Source organism: Marmota marmota, unplaced genomic scaffold, assembly GCF_001458135.2.
Source record: "Marmota marmota marmota unplaced genomic scaffold, marMar, whole genome shotgun sequence".
In the NCBI taxonomy this organism is placed as follows: Eukaryota; Metazoa; Chordata; class Mammalia; order Rodentia; family Sciuridae; genus Marmota; species Marmota marmota.
In genome coordinates, this window is record NW_026000206.1 from 2,924,675 (window position 1) to 2,942,491 (window position 17,817).

The following is a 17,817-nucleotide window of genomic DNA, read 5'->3' on the forward strand; positions in this document are numbered from 1 at the left end:
ATATATATATATATATATATTTAATGCTGGGGATTGAACCCACGGCCTCACACATGCTAGGCAGGTATTCTATCACTGAGCTGCATCACTAATGCTTTTTATTTTGAGTCAGGGTCTCACTAAGGTGCTGATGCTGTCCTGGACCTTTTAATTCTCCGGTCTCAGTCTCTGGAGCAGCTGGGATTACAGGCATGCACCACTGTGCCCACCTTTTCTGCTGCTCATTTACCCTTTTTGCTGCTTCTAAAATCTTGTTGGTGTGGAAAACTCATCTTTAATGGGTTTATGCTTGAAAACAAAAACTATTTGTGCTTCCAACAGTTTCAGAAGGAAGCAATTGCAATGCACCTGTTCAGTTTTTCCCTAGGGATTATTCGATTTCTGTTCATTTTTCTGTCAGCACTAACCACCATGATTGCTCTCCTGATCCCCCAAGGTCTGCCAACTACTCTTCCTATTTCCAGGGTTGCCCTTTCCTTGGCAACTTTGTTACACTGAAGCGGAATGAACTTTCTACAGAGCAAGTGCTATAATTTTTTCATCCTCCTTTAAACCCTTTAACTCCCTGTTGCCCTCTAAAGACTATAAAACAGCAACTAACTTCTGTCTGCTTTTTAATCCTCATCCCCCAACTCTCTCCCATTAGCTCCCTGGGCTCTAGCCATAGTTTAACCTCTGTTTCTCTTAACATTCAAATGTGGCATCTCAGTGTTTCCTACATATTGTTCCTTTATGTAAATTTGTTCCTTACTGTTTCCTCCAATCCTTCCATCCCTAAGTTTTTTTCAATTAACTTCTATCCTTTGTCTTTCAGGTCTCAACTTTAATTTTTCTTCTTCAGGGAAGTGTGTCATGTCACTCTAGACTAGGTAGGTCCTTTGTTGATGGTCTGGTGTGCAAGATACTTGCTATCTCTCCATGGAAAGGTTCTATCTCCTTATCTAATGATGTCAGTGTTCTATGTAACACACGTTAGGAAATTCTGCATTATATTATTCATTACCCTTTAGTTATTGTTATTATGCATTTAGTTGCCTGTCTTAACCAGACTAAGTTCCCCAAAGGGTATATTTTACATACCATCGTACCCCTAGTGTTTAGTATACTGCCTTGCCCACCCATAATGACAGAGACTGTCCTTGAGCAACCTGTACCCTGGCTTCTAGCAGTGTGAGGCCATGTATCTAGGGTGACTATAGCCCTTTAAAAATGTCTGCCCAAGAAAGCTCAACACTGCTAGGAGAATTTACTGTTTCTTTCAGCCAAAACCTGGTGATAGGTCCCTGAGCCACTGATTAGAACAGTTACTTTTGAAAGCTGACAATTATAAATTCTCCTTCTTTCAGATGTAGATCTTCTATCACTTGGAACTGTCTTCCCAAAGACCCTTTGAAATGTGTGTACATTCAAGGAGATTGTTATTTTCACTCTGTGAGAATAAAAGGTATGAGAAGCATGTGTCTCCTGTAGACAAGCACCATAAAAAAACCCAGAACGCTTGAGTCAGGTAGACCAACCTTCTTTGCATGTCTCAGTGTCTTTCCCTTAGCTCACCCAGCCCTTAAAAAGTCTCAAACTGCCAGTTGGGGTGTGCATACCTGTTGACTTGGGAGGCTGAGGCAAGAGGATTGCAAGCTGGAGGTCAGCTCCAGCAATTTGGTGAAAACTTGTCCCAAAATAAAACAGGTGAAGAGACAGTAGTGTAACTCAGTGGTAGTGAGGGCCCCTGGGTTCAATCCTTAGTAACTTAAGGAAAAAAAAAAAAAAAGTCTTGAACATTTTCTTTCAGTAAGGCTGGTTTCTGTTCAAGCTGGACATCACTTTTGCAACAATTATTACTAAATGAAACCTATCCTGTTTTAACTAGTGTTTGGCTTTTTAAAAAAATAATCAGACGTTACATTAAGTAGTCATTTAATTCGTTAACGAACAGGTTTTATATAGGTGTAATTTGCTGTGGATGTGTTTCACTATATCACGGTTTCCTTTGAGGTCTTATCTCCGCTGAAAGAGTGCTTATGGTAGTTTTTCTTTCATAACATCTAACTATGCAAGATCATAATTATGTTCAAATTATTTGCGCTGCATTTTGAATTCAATTTGTCAAGACTACTGTGGGTACATATAGAAAGCATTTTGAAATATCATATCCTTAAATTTCAGTCCCCTATTTTATTTTTCAAATAAATGTCTTCAAAAACTTAATGGTTTTACTATTTTCATTTCTGTGCCAACGACAGGAGTTCAGCTTAGTTCTGTCCCGAAGGGCGGGAGGGTGCTAGAACAGAAGAATCTGGCTCCACCTTGGCTGCGATTGCCTCCACTGCTTTTTCCCCCTGCCCTCCGTTTGAGCACTCTGCTATCTTGTCCTGACGTATTCCACTGTACCTCCAAAATCTTGCCAGTTAAACTATCCCTTTGGTACTTTCAGGAAGCCCAGAGCGCCGCCCGCAATCTGTGACTTTCAGCGTCAATTTGAGGTTTTACCTGAAACCCGCAGCAGCCACACCCCCAAAGGCCTGCCCCAATCGCAGTCCTCCGTCTCATACTGAGCCTGCGCAGAAACTGAGCGAGTCACGTGCGGATTCGGGCCTGAAGCCGCTGCCGCCATGTTGATTTTTGGCAGCGCGGGCAGGCGAAGGAAAAGGGCCCTCGGCCAGCCTCTTGGAGTGCTGGCCCCTGTGCGCAAGTGCGGAAGTGCGCTGGCCCAAGGGTGACCGGTTTCCGGCCGGTGGTGCCGCACCGGCTTCCCGCAGACGTGTAACCGACGGTGGGCCGCAGCCATGGCCGAGAGGAAATCTAACGGTGGCAGTGGCGGCGCCTCCACCTCCTCGTTGAGCACTAACTTACTCTTCTCCTCCTCGGCCACGGAGCTCAGCTTTAACGTGCCCTTCATCCCAGTCACCCAAGCCGTCGTGGCCCCGGCCTCCCTGCTCTTGCCCGGAGGTAGGAGGGGAGGGCTGTCCCGCGGGGTGGGCGTGTGCGGGGAGCCGGGCCGCCCGGCTGTGAGGCTCGGACGCGAGGCTCTCCCTCTGCCGCTTCTCGATCCGGGCGCCTGCTGGGGCCAGCATTGCCAGCTTTAGAGGGCGGGGCCCAGGTGATGTGGCTGGCTGGTCGTCAAAGGAGCCGCCTGTCCGGGTTGTCTACAGTGCCCCGACACTCGTGCCCTGGCATTCCACTGATCCTCGGTGAACACCTACTGTGTGCTGAGTGCTGGCAGGGATGCAGATTATTAGTCGCCTTCTCGTAGGGTATGGTGAGGCATCCTCCTAGGAGACTTCAGGATATAGTAGGGTATCTCTCTCCTAGGAGATGGTAAGTTACCTCCAGGGTGGACGGTGTCCCTTTTCTGGAGTACAGAAGGCTCTTTTCTACTAGGAGACTCCAGAATTAACAACAAACTCTCCTACGAAAGACGTTGTCCTCTTCTAGAGTAAAGTGTAGTATTTGCAAACTGTAGACACAATGTATTCCTCATTTTTCAAGGTAGTGCATCAGTTCCTGTAAGAAGGGTTTTCTTGTCCTTTTAGGCCCCCACTCCTCTGTGCACCTCTAGCTTTTTGCTCATATCTGTAGTAATGTCTAGGGTGATTGCTTTTTGGTGATTATATAGCATAACCAAGGCCTAGTGTTGAGTAGTACAGGCTGTTTTCCAGTCCTGGCTCTGCCAGTAACTTGATGTGTGACCTCAGTCATGATACTTTACCTCTGTATGCTTCAATTTTCATATATGTTCAGTCTTATGGCATTGTCCTGAGAAGTGAATTAATTTCTATAAAACAGCATAGTACCTTGCACACATGTAAATGTGAACTGAACATGTTTGCCTCTTCATTTGGACTGAGGCTTGTTGAAATTTGCGGCTGTGACTTAATTACCTTTCTCCTTTATTTATTTTGATGCGTTAATTAATTACCTTTTTATTTCTAGAATCTTATTTGGTGTCTAGCACATAGGTCCTTTTTAAGTGCTGATTTTTTTTTTCTAGTGAATAATTTATTACTGTTTGAAGGACTAAGGAAAATCTCATGGAGAAGTGGAGAACGACTTCAGCAGTACATTAAAGTTCTTCTTCTCTTGTGTTGTTTCTTCTTGGTGCTTGTCACTACCTGACATATATGCATATTTATTTTCCCCCACTAGAAACCTAAGCGCCATGAAAGCAGGGTCTTGGTTTTACTCATTAGCATATATATGCCCAGTGCCTGGAATGCAGTAGACAATGCAGCAGATACTTATTGAATGAATGGGAGGGTGGGCATCAGGAATATGTATGTCTCATTTAGGCAATGTGGTCAAAAGATTAGACGTTGCTGTCTTTGGTGAAGAACTAGCATGGCTGGAGCAGAGTGCTGTGGGAGGATCTAGGAGTAAATGAGGCCATGCTTGGGGTTTTTGTATAATCCTCTGCTCCATAAGTATTGTTTGGTTTGTGTCCGTCTTCCTTGTTATACAGTATTTAGTTTGTGTGTGTCATTGTCAATTGTTGCTAGACATTGTCATTGTAAGTACAGAGTAATTACATCTGTCTTTAAAACTCTTTGTTTCTTGAAGACAGACCTTTTTTTTTTTAGATTTGTTTTTGCTGTATTGGGGTCCAAACCCAGGGCTTCCAGCATGCTAGGCAAGTGTTCTATCACTGAGCTATATCCTCAGTCCCTTTTATTTTATTTTGAAACAGTCTCACTTAAGTTGCCCAGGCTGGCCTCAAACTTGTTGTCCTCCTGCATCAACTTCCCAAGTAGCTGGAATTATCGGTGTATGCCATACTGTGTTTGGCTGAACTTTTTTTTTATGAGTGTGAGAACATGAATAGATTTTAGAACTAAAATTCCATAGCAAGTATTTTTCCACCTCTAAAAAATATTTCGTAGTTAGAGATTCTTTCAGAAAATATGTGGAGGTAAAGAAGAACCTGACTCCTTGGAAGCAACAGTTAATCATATCATTAAAAGAGGCACACAGGAATAATTTCATGCATTCACCAAATGGATTGAGCAGCTTCTCTTTGCCATGCTCTGTTTCATATGTCAGAGACACAGAAATGCAGATAGCTCTTCCTTCAATGACTGCACAGTACATATGTATACTCAAATGCCCACCTGGGTAAGCAGTTGTAACACAGGCTTAGAAAGCTAGAATAAGGGATGGATAGGCTGCTGTGAACACAGTGGGTCTCAGCTGGTGGAGTGGGAAGGGCATGTCCCTTAGGCCTCAGGGCCTCACGGGAGGTGATAGTTGAGCTGCCTATTGAAAGGTACATAGAAATGAGGGCATCTGCATAGGTGAGAAAACTTCCAGGCTTGGCAGGAGTTGGTGGTGGGTTGTGTGGGGCAGGGATGGACCTCTTCTATCTCCTGTCCTGTCCTCTAGCTTCCCGACCCAAGTAGGTCACTGTGACTAGAGGGTTTGCAGGGGAGTGGCGCTTGGGGTCTGTGGGCTGTAAGTACTGTTTTAAGGAGTTTGAAGTTCATCCTGAGGGGTGTGGGGAACCTTTGAAGGATGTTAATAAGGCAATAAAATGAGAAGTGTGTTTCAGAAGGACTAAAGTTTTCTTAGATTGCATTGGAATAAGGCTAACTATACTAAGAATGGTCATTTGGGTGGCCATTGTACTTCAGATAGGAGCAAATGGCATTCTAGCCCAGGTGACTGACATTGGGTATGGAGAGCAGGGAACAGATGGGAGAGATTTTTAGTCTATAAAGTTTTGACTCACTGGTGGTCAGATTATTAGCTTTGTCAGTGCAGAGGTCTGTTCTTGTTCAGTTTGGGCTCTAAGACTAAGCTCTGTACCTGGCACATATGGGTGCTGTATAAATATTTATTGAAGAGCATCCGATTAAATGAAGGGTATTAGAGGAAGGGTCTGACAGACTCGAGGTTTTTGCTGAAATCTTGATGTTGTTGGTGAACTGTTGAGGTTGTGAGAACCCGTGAAAGGACATGGGTGGGGCTAGGATTGTGGCTCAGTGGTAGAGCGCTTGCCTAGCAGGTATGAGGCACTGGGTTTGATTCTCAGTACCGCATATAAACAAATAAAATAAAGTCCATTGATAACTAAAAGAATATTTTTTTTTTAAAAAGGACATGGGGTGGTCAATATAATAAATTTAATTTTTTTTTAATATTTTTTAGTTGTCAGTGGACTTTTATTTTGTTTATTTTTATGTGGTGCCGAGGATTGAACTCAGTGCCTTACACATGCTAGGCAAGCACTCTACCACTGAGCCACAACCCCAACCCCATAAATTTAGTTTTAAGCCTATTAAATTGAAGCATACGAAGCTGCATCTGTCAGAAATATTGAGGGAGTGATTAAAAAATAGCTTCTGGAACACATGGCAGTCTTGGTTTGAGACAGTTGGTAGAGTCCTGAGTATAGACTGCTCGTGAACATTGTGTCCTGAGGGCTAGAGTGTGGCTCAGTGGTGGGGCACTGGTCCAGTATGCATGAGGCCCTGGGTTCAATCCCAATGCTGCAGAAAAAACAAACAAACAGAACCTCAGGGGAAGCTAGCAGAATGTTGTCACTTCATTTATGATTGATATTAATTAGAAAAATATTTCTTGGACCAGGTTAATTTCAAATTCTCTTAAAGGGTGAAAGATAGCACATAAGGCCCTCCCTCTCTTTCCATCACACACAGTTCATTGTTGAGGGACGAACTAAGAAATACAGAGAAATCCAAGTAAGGTTCACAGGAAGGTGAAGGTTAGGTGGAAACTGGAAATACATTAGAAAAGTAGAAAGAGAAAAGCAGACAGAGTCTTGAATAGGAAGGATTTTTTTTTTTTTTTTTTTTTGATACAAAGAAACAAGTTTTAGGAGTCTTTTAAATAGTACCATGCAGGGCTGGGTTGTGGCTTAGTGTAACGAGGCCCTGGGTTCCATCCTCAGGACCACATAAAAATAAATAAATAAAACAACCGTATTGTGTTCCAACTACAGTAAAAGTAAATATTAAGAAAAATAGTACCATGCTGATCATAATCCAAAAGATTCAATCTCTAATGTCATAATCTTGTGAGTCTTTTGGGATGATGGTCCAAACATGTATAGTGGAGTGTCTTGGTAGTTTGGTGTATGTGAAATCTAAGCGGAGCAGCCTAGGCACTCAAGGCAGAATCTCCTGTGAGCCCAGTGGTCTTCTCAGCAGACGTCAAGGAGGAGCACAAAGCTTGGCAAGCCTCCAAGGACAGGGACCACTGTGTACTTGTGTGCTGGGAGAGAGGCCACCCTCTGAGGGACTCCATGCCTCCAGTAGTAGGAGATAAGAAGGATAAGAAAGGAGAAAGAAAAGAAGGATGAAAGCTGCAAGCTCAGAGCTTGGGAATGTTCAGTGAGGAAGAGCAGGGTGGACTTTGTAGGTCATGTGGAGGGTATAGGCTTTCATTTTATTCATGAGTTGGTAGCAGAACAAAAGAAAATCCTTTGATTTAATACCCACAGTGAAGATCAAGTTGGGCAAAGAGAGATGAGAACTTCCTTAGTTAGAAAAATGGCTTTCCTAGCTATCTGGTGTTCTGTAATGACTAATTATTTGGTTGTGACACTGTATGATGTTAGGGATGGAAATTAAGGTTGATATATTTTTCTTTGGGAATACACATAACATATGTTCATTTGTATAATAAGTGCTTTGTAAGTAAGAGCCCTGTTACACCCCTTCTTGTCCACAGAGTTAATGTGTACTTTAGTTTCTCTTCATGACTATAGAAATTAAGATGATGTGCATTTGGGTGATGGAATAACATTTGAGTCATATTTTACCAGGGAGAGAAAAAATTTATAATAATATGTAAAAGTTGTAGGTATAGCTGGGTGTGATGGTGCATGCCTGTAAACCCAGCAGCTTGGGAGGCTGAGACAGGAGGATTGTGAGTTTAAAGCTAGCCTCAGCAACTGTGAGGTGCTAAGCAACTCAGTGAGACCCTGTCTCTAAATAGGGGTGGGGATGTGGCTTAGGGCTTGAGTGCCCCTGAGTTCAATCCCTGGTACACCCCCCTCCCCCCAATAAAGTTGTAGGTATAGTTAATATTTCTGTTTTTAAAAGCATCTCTGTAAAAACATTTATATATTTATGAAATATTAACTGTTTACATTTATTTAAAAAGTATGAAAGAGTATATACCAAAATGTGATTGTCTCTGGGAGGTGGGCTTATCAATGAATTGTATATTTTCCTGCTTTTGATTTTTTCCTATGAATATTTTCTAGATTTTCATTTCAAAGAAAAAAAGGTTTTTTTACCTGTAAAGCAGAAATATGAGTTAGATTAACATGTAAGAGGTAGAATTGCTGGTTTTTCCTTATAGAATTATATCTACAGAATGTTAGAAAACTTTAAATCATTTGCTCTCCTGTTCTGTTTCAGAGGATTCCACAGATGTGGGTGAGGAGGACAGCTTCCTTGGTCAGACTTCTGTTCACACATCCACCCCACAGACATTTAGTTACTTCTCTCAGGTATCAAGCAGTAGTGATCCTTTTGGGAATATTGGACAGTCACCTTTAACAACTGCAGCAACATCGGTTGGACAATCTGCATTCTCCAATTCCCCGACTGCTCTCCCTTTTACAACTGGATCCCAAGATGTGTTGAATGCATTTCCACCATCTGTATCGAAGCCTCCATATGGTGCTCCACCTTCCCCACAGATGGGAATGAATACTTACCTGCCTTCTCAGCCAAGTAGTCTCCCTCCTTCAAATTTTGGGAGCCCACCCCAAGGAACCCCCCAACAAGGGTACAATCCATATCGCCATACCCCTGTCAGCAGCAGGGCTAATCCATATATTGCACCACCACAGCTGCAACAGTGCCAAACACCAGGCCATCCCTCTCACCCTCCACCCTCTGGACCCCCTATGCAGATGTACCAGACGCCTCCAGGATCTTTGCCACTGGTATGTAGATAGGTTTTGTGTCCTAATTATTCGCTCTTACTTTTTTTCCTCTCACCTTGGCCAATGTTTGAAAGAACTTTTGTGTGTTTTATAATTCAAATGAGAATGAGTTATGTTTTTTGTTTTTTATGTTTGTTTTCTTCCATAAGAGTAAATGGAATAGGATTTATTTGGTTTCAAATAGATAGAACTCCCACAAGACAGGGGACTGACAGCAAGTTTTTCATGAAAAAGAAAAATCCTTTAAAGCAATGGATATTGCACTTCAAACATCTGATAGAAATAAGTGCTTTGATTCACTGGCCACCTAAAAATATGTGAGTTGCTAATTTCAAAGACATCATTACTCTTACCAATTTAAATTGACCCTTTTTGCTAAAGTTTTATTTAAGTCACATGAACCAAAAGGCATTTGGATCCATGTGTGAAATTTACTCATTTGTACTCATTTGGCTGTAAGCCAACTTTTATTTTGGTATTGGGGATTGAACTCAGGGGCACTTGGCCACTAAGCCACATCCCCAGCCCTATTGTATTTTATTTAGAGACGGTCTCACTGAGTTGCTTAGTACCTCGTTACTGCTGAGGGTGGCTTTGAACTCTAAATCCTCCTGTCTCAGCCTCCTGAGCCGCTGGGATTATAGGCGTGCACCATTGCACCCAGCTGTAAGCCAACTTTGATACCATGCACATGCTGTATGGACACAACCACATATGTAGAAACCATAGGTAATACTCAGGAGTGCACAAGTACACATAAAACAGACAGTAAACAAAGATGTTGTAGTTGGGGGCTGGGAATATAGCTCAGTTGGTAGAGTGCTTGCCTTGCATGCACAAGGCTCTGGATTCAATCCCTAGCACCACAAAACAAACAAACAAACAAAAAAAAGATGCTTGTAGTTGTTTAGCAGGTATTAGAGCTAAAACAACTATAAATGTTTATTAGACTCTATTAGATTCAACCCTTTAGAAATTAAAATGGAGCCTGTCACAGATTTTTACTTTTATGATTTAGAAATGGTGTAGGTCTGTACAGGTAGAAATATTAGGCACATAGTCTGTCAGCCATGGTGGATGCTGAAATCAAAGGTTCAAGTGGCCACTTGTCCTCCATGGGGGTCAGATTCACTTTTGTCATCACTACTATTTATTTCAACTTTGTAAGTTACATGCTTTGAAGTTTATTTTACCTGTTTGCTGATGTAATAATTGATTTTAATGAGTTAGTGCAGGCCAATATTCACAGTTTTTAGGGTAAGACACTACTAATAAATATTACCTAGGAACACATGAGAGTTGAGGCAATTATTGTCTTAACAGAGTGCCAGCTTCTCATCTCCTAATTTACTATTTAATACAAATACTCAATTATAGGGACAAAAATTGATTTCTCCAGTAATTTATATTTACACGGCATTTGGATCCAGTCAGTTAAATTCTATCTGAAGGAGGGTAATGGAATAACATTTACCTTAGGTAAATTTTGTGAATTTTCTTTATGCTTTTTCCCCCACGAATTGTTCATCTGACTTCCAGAGGAAGCTATATAAAATAAAAAGGGAGATGAAAAGAATTAAGCACCCAACCCAATGTGGGAGAGAATGACAATATGTCTCCTGGAGATATGCTTTTTTAGGGATTGAACTCAGGACCTAATGTATGCTAGGTAAACACTGTACTGCTGAGGTACTTCCTACGCCCTGGAGATCTACTTTATTATTTAAATCATAATAGTATACAAATTCTTGATAATGTTGGGTTTCATCATACATTAGAAAGTAACCAAATTTCTGTTTTTTTTTTTCCACCAGACCTGGGAGTTGAACCCAGGGGCACTTAACCATTGAGCCACATCCCCAGCTTCCCCCACCACCCACCCACCCACACACACACACACACATTTTTTTTTTATTGGTGCATTATACTTTCATATTGATGGAATTTATTATTACATATTTATACATGCATACAATATGACAGTATAATTTGACTAATATCACTCTTTACCACTTCCCTCCACCCCTTATCCTTTCCTCTACTGATCTCCCTTTGATTTTTAGGAGATCAACCCCCACCTTTGTTTTCCTTTTTTCCTCTCTAGCTTTTGCATATGAGTGAAAACACAGGACCCTTAACCTGAGTTGGACTTATTTTGCTTAACATGATGGTTTCCAGTTCCATCCATTTTCCTGCAAATGCCATAACTTCATTCTTTATGGCTAGATAAAACTCCATTGTGTATCTGTATCACATTTTCTTTATCCATTCATCGTTGATGAACAACTAGGCTGGTTCCATAGTTTGGCTATTGTGAATACTGAGAATACTGAGAAGTGGTGTAGCTGGGTCAGCTAGGAACACTTTTACACTGTTGATGAGACTATAAATTAGTACAACCACTGTGGAAGTCAGTATGGAGGCTCCTCAAAAGACTAGATGCTACACTGATTTCCATAGTGATTGTACTAATTTATAGTCTCATCAAGAGTGCAAAAGTGTTCCTTTCTCTCCACATCCTGTCTAGCATTATTATTTGTATTTTTATTTTTTTGGTACTAGGGATTGAACCCAGGGGAACTCTAACCACTGAGCCACGTCCCCAGACCTTTTTATATTTTATTTAGAGACAGGTCTTGCTAAGTTGCTTAGAGCCTCACTAAGGCTCTAAGTGAGGCTGGCTTTGAACTCATGATCCTCCTGTCTTAGCAGCCTCTCAAGCTGCTGGGATTACAGATGTGCAACACCGTGCCCAGTTATTATTTGTATTTTTTTTTTTTTTTGTACCAGGGATTGAAGTCAGGGGCATTTGACCATTGAGCCGTATCCCCAGCCCTATTTTATATTTTATTTAGAGATAGAATCTCATGGAGTTGCTTAGCACATTGCTGTTGCTGAGGCCAACTTTGAACTCGAAATCCTACTGCCTCAGCCTCCTGAGCATGAGTGCTGCTGGGATTATAGGTGTGCGCCACTGCGCCCTGATTCCTATTTGTATTCTTGCTGACAAGAATACAAATAATAATAATCCCATGTGGATACGTATCCTTTAAAAAATAGTCTTTATTTTTGTGAACATATGTTACTAAATTTTTTTCTAAAACATTTTTAATGGCTTTAGAGAATGCCAATATTTGAATGAATATAATGTACAACAAACATTTGGTGTACATCCTTGGTAAATTTTTGTAATTGTTATTACAAAAAGTATGTAGGATAATTATTACTAATGTCAATTTGAGTCTGAAGCATATTCAAAATAATTCTTTTGGACAAACACAACATTCTTTGTTTTCCCCTTTAGATTCCTCCTTCAGTGCAGTCACCAACACAGCAGCAGGTACTTGCTAGACCTGTGGGTCCCTCTGTGCCAGGGCCGCCACCTTTTGTACTTCAAAATCAATATGAACCTGTTCAACCCCACTGGTTTTACTGCAAGGAGGTAGAATATAAGCAACTATGGATGCCTTTCAGTGTGTTTGACTCTTCAAATCTTGAAGAAATTTATAATTCTGGTATGTACCTATCATGGATCTTTTGTTTCCAGGAAGAGAAGGAATGAGATGTGATACTAATGTAAATCACAAGTTACCTGAGCAAGGTATCTGAAGAACTGGTTTAGTAAATTGTTTAAAGGTGTTTTAAATCAGAGAAGTAGAGTAGGTCATATAATTCAAGTTTCAGTTTTCCTATTTTTCTTATTCATTTGTAGTTTTGAATAAAAGCATTTTCTGTGGAATTCTTATTCTGGAATATGGCTCTGTGAAAAAAGTGTTGCATGGTCAGATTGGTTTTGGAATTCTGCTTCTATATCCATCTTGAGAGATGATGCACAGGAACGCCTTAAGGCTCTGAGAAATATGTAGAAATATATTTCTTTGTTTATTATGTGATTATGGGATTTGAAATCATGTATTAACTCTGGAAACACTTTATGGAGCATTGCTGTTTATAAATATTTACTGCTTTGATTTAAAAAAGATATTCAAGTGTTATTTGTTTTATGATCACATTTTTAAAGTTTGCCCTGGCTATTTCTTTTCCACTTAAGAAGAGTCGTGATTTTAAACAGTACAGATTAGTCTTAAACTTCTTTTTTTTTAAAAAAAGTGAGCTCAGTTTTTAATCTTTAAGCATTGATTAGTTACTGCATTCTCATTAATCATTTTTAAATATGCCACATAGCTTTTGGGGAAAATTTGATCTTTGTTGTTTAGTCCAGCCAGATCCTGAGAGTGTGATCCTAGGTACAGATGGAGGGCGCTATGATGTTTACCTCTATGACCGAATGAGAAAAGCCGTGTACTGGGAGGAGGAGCCTGCTGAAGTGAGACGCTGTACTTGGTTTTACAAGGGGGACACAGATAGCAGATTTGTTCCCTATACAGAGGAGTTCAGTGAAAAACTAGAGGTATGAGTGCTTTATTCATATAATGCTTTTCATGCAAACCCTGCAAGCATTGGAACCTTATGTGACATCACTCACTGGAGTTGATTTTTATTTGCAAGGTAGCCTGTCTTGATGCTGTTTACAAAAGATGATTGCTTTTAGAGTGGTGCCAGCATTCATGATATGCTTATTGTAGCTTCCATGTCTAAAGTTAGATTTCTGTGTTTTTCAGGGGCACCTCATAGATCTAATAAGCTGTTTATATCAGACCTTCAAAAGAACTTAAACGGGCCCAGTGACATGCCCGTAATCCCAACAGCTCGGGAGGCTGAGACAGGAGGATCGAGAGATCAAAGCCAGCCTCAGCAATAATGAGGTGCTTAGCAACTCAGTGAGACCCTGTCTCCAAATAAAATACAAAATAGGGCTGGGGATGTGATTCAGTGGTTAAGTGCCCCTGAGTTGAATCCCCAGTACCAATAAATAAATAAATAAACAAACAAATAAATAAATAAATAGTCATTTAAAAAAAAAAACATAGGATGCAGGGATTTGATGTTGACAATAGATGCCAGGCATTGAGACATTTTTCATATTAATATTTAGTAAAGCTTGAAATTAAATTATCATTTGTGACAATAAATATGAAACAGAATAGAAAGAAATATCAGTAGACTTAACCATCTTGAAACTGGTGGTTATAGCTGGGTACATATATGCGTGTCTGTAGTCTCAGAGACTTGGGAGGCTGAGGCAGAAGGATTGCAAGTTTGAGACTCTGTCTCATAGTAAAAAGTGTATAGTGCTCCTGGGTTCAGTCTCCAGTATGACAACAAAAGAAAATACAAAAAAACTACTCGTTAAAATTTTTGTATGTAATTGTGTCAATTTATTATAATTGTTGAGTGTTAAATATTTGAAAAGTTAAATGAATTTAGTTGCATACTTGGGAAGTTAGAACATTTTAGTTGATTTTTTTTTTTTAATTTAGTAATTCTTCAAGCTTGTAGAAAACACCAGGGGCCTCTAAAATGTTAATTGTATTTTGAATAATTTTAAGCAAGGGATAAGGCTTGTATTTTGTTTAGGAGCTGACTGTTCAAATCTCATTATAAAATTAATAATTTTTTTCCCTTGAGGAACATATAATAGAAATAAAAAATTTAACCATAATCTTATCACTTTTTCAATTATACTCTATTTTAAAAAAAATGTTTTTGAGGGCTGGGATTGTGGCTCAGTGGTAGAGCGCTCACCTAGCACGGGCAGGACCCGGGTTCGATTCTCAGCCCCACGTAAAAATAAAGGCATTGTGTTGTGTCCATCTATACCTAAAAGATAAAATGTTTTCTAGGGGCTGGGGTTGTGGCTCATTGGTTGAGTACTTGCCTACCATGTGTGAGGCACTGGGTTTGGTTCCTCAGCACCACATAAAAATGAATAAATAAAATAAAGGTGTTGTGTCCATCCACAACTTAAAAAAATTAAAAAGATACATCTACATTAAAAAAATGTTTTCTAGATTGTTCTTCACCTATCCGTGTACATATTTTTTTCTAACAATTATAGATGTTTTTTGTGTGTGGGTATCTAGCTTTTTTTTTTTTTTTAATGTAGCAGGGATTGAACCCAGGGTCACTTAATCACTGAGCCACAACCTTTTTATTTTATTTTTAAAATTTTAGGCAGGGCCTTGCTAAGTTGCTGTGGCTGGCTTTGACCTTGTGACCCTTCTGCCTTAGCCTCCCTATTTGCTGGGATTACGGGAGTGCACCACTGTACCCAACCCTGCTCCTAAATTTTAGATGAAAGATCAAACTAGTAAAAGTAACTAAGACCAATTGAAAGTATTGCTTTTGTGATCTTACTCTCCAGAAAAGATGTACTATAAGTTGTGTATTATAAGTAAGTACTATAAGTTAATGTATTAAAAGGGAGTATGAAGTGAAGATAATTCTTAAGAGGGTGAACTTTTTCTTTCTTCCGTTTTTGTGGTCTATTTATTTATAAATAAATAGGTTAAAAATTAGAAAAAAATGAAAAGGTCAAAAGTACAGAATCCTGATGAAGAGGGATTGTTAATACTGAATGATTGCCCAGGACACAAAAAGAAAGACTTGTATTTTGACGTGATTCTCAAATAATCAATTACTAATTTTTTTTTTTTTTTTTGCCATACGGGGGATTAAGCCCAGGGCCTCATGCATGTTAGGCAAGTGCTCTATGACTGAGCCCATTACTAAAAAAAAAAAAACTCTAGCAATCTATACTTGTGAATTAGCAAAATTAAAAAACAGACATTATAGACTGGGTATATCAGGGGTTCCCCATTACTTCCTGTTAAATCTGTCTTCAAGAGGCCTTCAGACCTTTACAGAAATCAGAATAATGTATCTGAAGGAGGAGAAAGAGTAAGAAAATGGTTGCACAGTCAAGATTTGGGAGTTGGAAATTCTTGGATGGGAGTGAACCACCATTCTACTATTTGTTCCTAACTGGTTGTGTAATCTTTTTTTTTTTTTTTTTTTNAAATCAACTAAAATGTTCTAACTTCCCAAGTATGCAACTAAATTCATTTAACTTTTCAAATATTTAACACTCAACAATTATAATAAATTGACACAATTACATACAAAAATTTTAACGAGTAGTTTTTTTGTAGTGGTAATGGGAATTGAACATAGGGGTACTTTACCACTGAGCTATATCCCCAACCCTTTATTTATCTATTTATCTATCTATTTATTTATTATTTTGTGACAGAGTGTCACTAAGTTGCTTAGGGTCTCATTAAGTTGCTGAGGCTGGCCTTGAACTTGGATCCTCCTGTCTCAGCCTCCTAAGTTGCTGAGATTGTAAGTGTGCAGTACCACACTCACTTGGTTATATGATCTTATGTAACTGTGTGCAGTACATAAACTGCCTGTTATGCGTTGAATAGTGTTCCCTTCCCCTTTTGTCCCCAAATCATATGTTGAAGTTCTAACCACCAGTACCTCAGAACATGAGCTTAATTTGAAATAGTGTCACTGCAAATGTAATTAGTTAAGATGAGATCATACTTGAGTAGGGCAGACCTCTGATCAGTCTGGTGTCTTCATAAAAAGACAGCCATGTTAAGACAGAGGGGGGCATGCCACATGATTATGGAGGCTTAGATTGGAGATCATTGCAAGCCAGAAATGCCAAAGGTTGCAGGCAACCACCAGAAACTGAGAAGAGGCAAGGGGGATTTCTTTACTGGTTTCAGAGGGACCAGAGCCCTCCTAACACCTTGATTTTTGGACTGTTAGCCTCCAGAAATTTTGTTTTAAGCTGCCCAATTTGTGGTACTTTGTGTTTGAAACTTCAGAAACTAATTCACTGTCCAAAACCTTGGTTTTCCTTTCTACACAATGGGGACAATAATATTTAGAAATGATTGAGAGTAATTACTTAAATGAGGTAATTATATATAAAGTAATTAAAAAGTAGGGTTACAGTAAATCAGAGCTGCCATTGCTGTTATTTTTGTCACAATCCTGGTTTTCCTTGTGCCCCACATTCTTGATGTGATACAGATTTGTCATACTGGATTATATGTTTTTCACTTTATCATAGGCAGAATATAAAAAAGCCGTAACCACAAATCAGTGGCACCGCAGATTAGAGTTTCCAAGTGGAGAGACCATTGTTATGCACAATCCAAAGGTAATGTTGCTTAAAGTGTGAGGTTCATTTTAATCATTACTTTGCTGAATGGGTGTGATTTTTCAGGGAAACTTTTTTTATCCTGGGGGCCATAATGTGCTTATCTGCCCTTGATAATGGTTTGTTTTAATCTTTCAAGTAAAAAAAAAAAAAAAGTATGCTTTCTTTTTCTTTTTTTTTTTAATTGTCTCCATAAACTTTTCTTGTTTTCAAAAATAATTGATTAGTAGTGTTTTCATACTTTGATTTACCACATTTAATTTCTCTGATTCCCAGGTCCTTGCCTGCAGTAATGTTATTCCACATGAAATTTTAGATGAAATAATTTATGCAAAGCATCTAGAACAGGGCTTGGCATATGGTAGCTTCTGAGAACATAGACTTTTTATTCATTTATTTTTAAAGAAAAATATAAAAGAAAAGTAAGTCATCCTAAACACTTTTCTAGTCCTTATTGATACCAGTGTAAATAAAAAATTCATATGTTCACAATAAATTTAAACAGTATAAAATAGTATCAAGTGAAAAATGAGAACCTCCTACTTTTTGTTTTTTTACATGAACACAGACTTACATAAAATTATCTGTATGTTCTTTTTTTTTTTTTTGAAAGAGAAATTTCTGTATGGCACAGGGCTGAATTTAATCAGTTGACTTAATGATAGATTTCTTCCTGAAAAGTGGTCAGTTTAAGTTTTTGTAGTTGAGACTGAATTCGTAAATTAATTGGGAATCTTGCCATTTAATACTGCAACTAGATTATAAGCTGTCCTTACTATGAGGCATACTTTCTATGTATTAAAATACATTGCTTAGCCTGCATTGG

At 39.2% G+C, this 17,817-nt stretch overlaps 2 protein-coding genes across 4 annotated transcripts in view; one reads left to right on the forward strand and one right to left on the reverse strand.

Moving 5' to 3' along the window:
• The window catches only part of LOC107152901 (minichromosome maintenance complex binding protein), a 46,140-nt gene extending 43,355 nt beyond the window's left edge, over positions 1 to 2,785 (reverse strand). Inside the window, exon 1 of the mRNA XM_048791447.1 lies at positions 2,488 to 2,785. Coding sequence (XP_048647404.1) covers positions 2,488 to 2,785 — 298 coding nt within the window. The remainder of the gene's footprint in view (positions 1 to 2,487) is intronic.
• The window catches only part of LOC107152827 (SEC23 interacting protein), a 45,447-nt gene continuing 28,976 nt past the window's right edge, over positions 1,347 to 17,817 (forward strand). For all 3 annotated transcript variants that reach the window (XM_015498325.2, XM_048791310.1, XM_048791311.1), the window contains exons 1-6: positions 1,347 to 1,444; positions 2,432 to 2,946; positions 8,379 to 8,911; positions 12,216 to 12,426; positions 13,129 to 13,322; positions 16,902 to 16,991. In XM_015498325.2, coding sequence (XP_015353811.1) covers positions 2,784 to 2,946; positions 8,379 to 8,911; positions 12,216 to 12,426; positions 13,129 to 13,322; positions 16,902 to 16,991 — 1,191 coding nt within the window. In that variant the 5' untranslated portion in view covers positions 1,347 to 1,444; positions 2,432 to 2,783. The remainder of the gene's footprint in view (positions 1,445 to 2,431; positions 2,947 to 8,378; positions 8,912 to 12,215; positions 12,427 to 13,128; positions 13,323 to 16,901; positions 16,992 to 17,817) is intronic.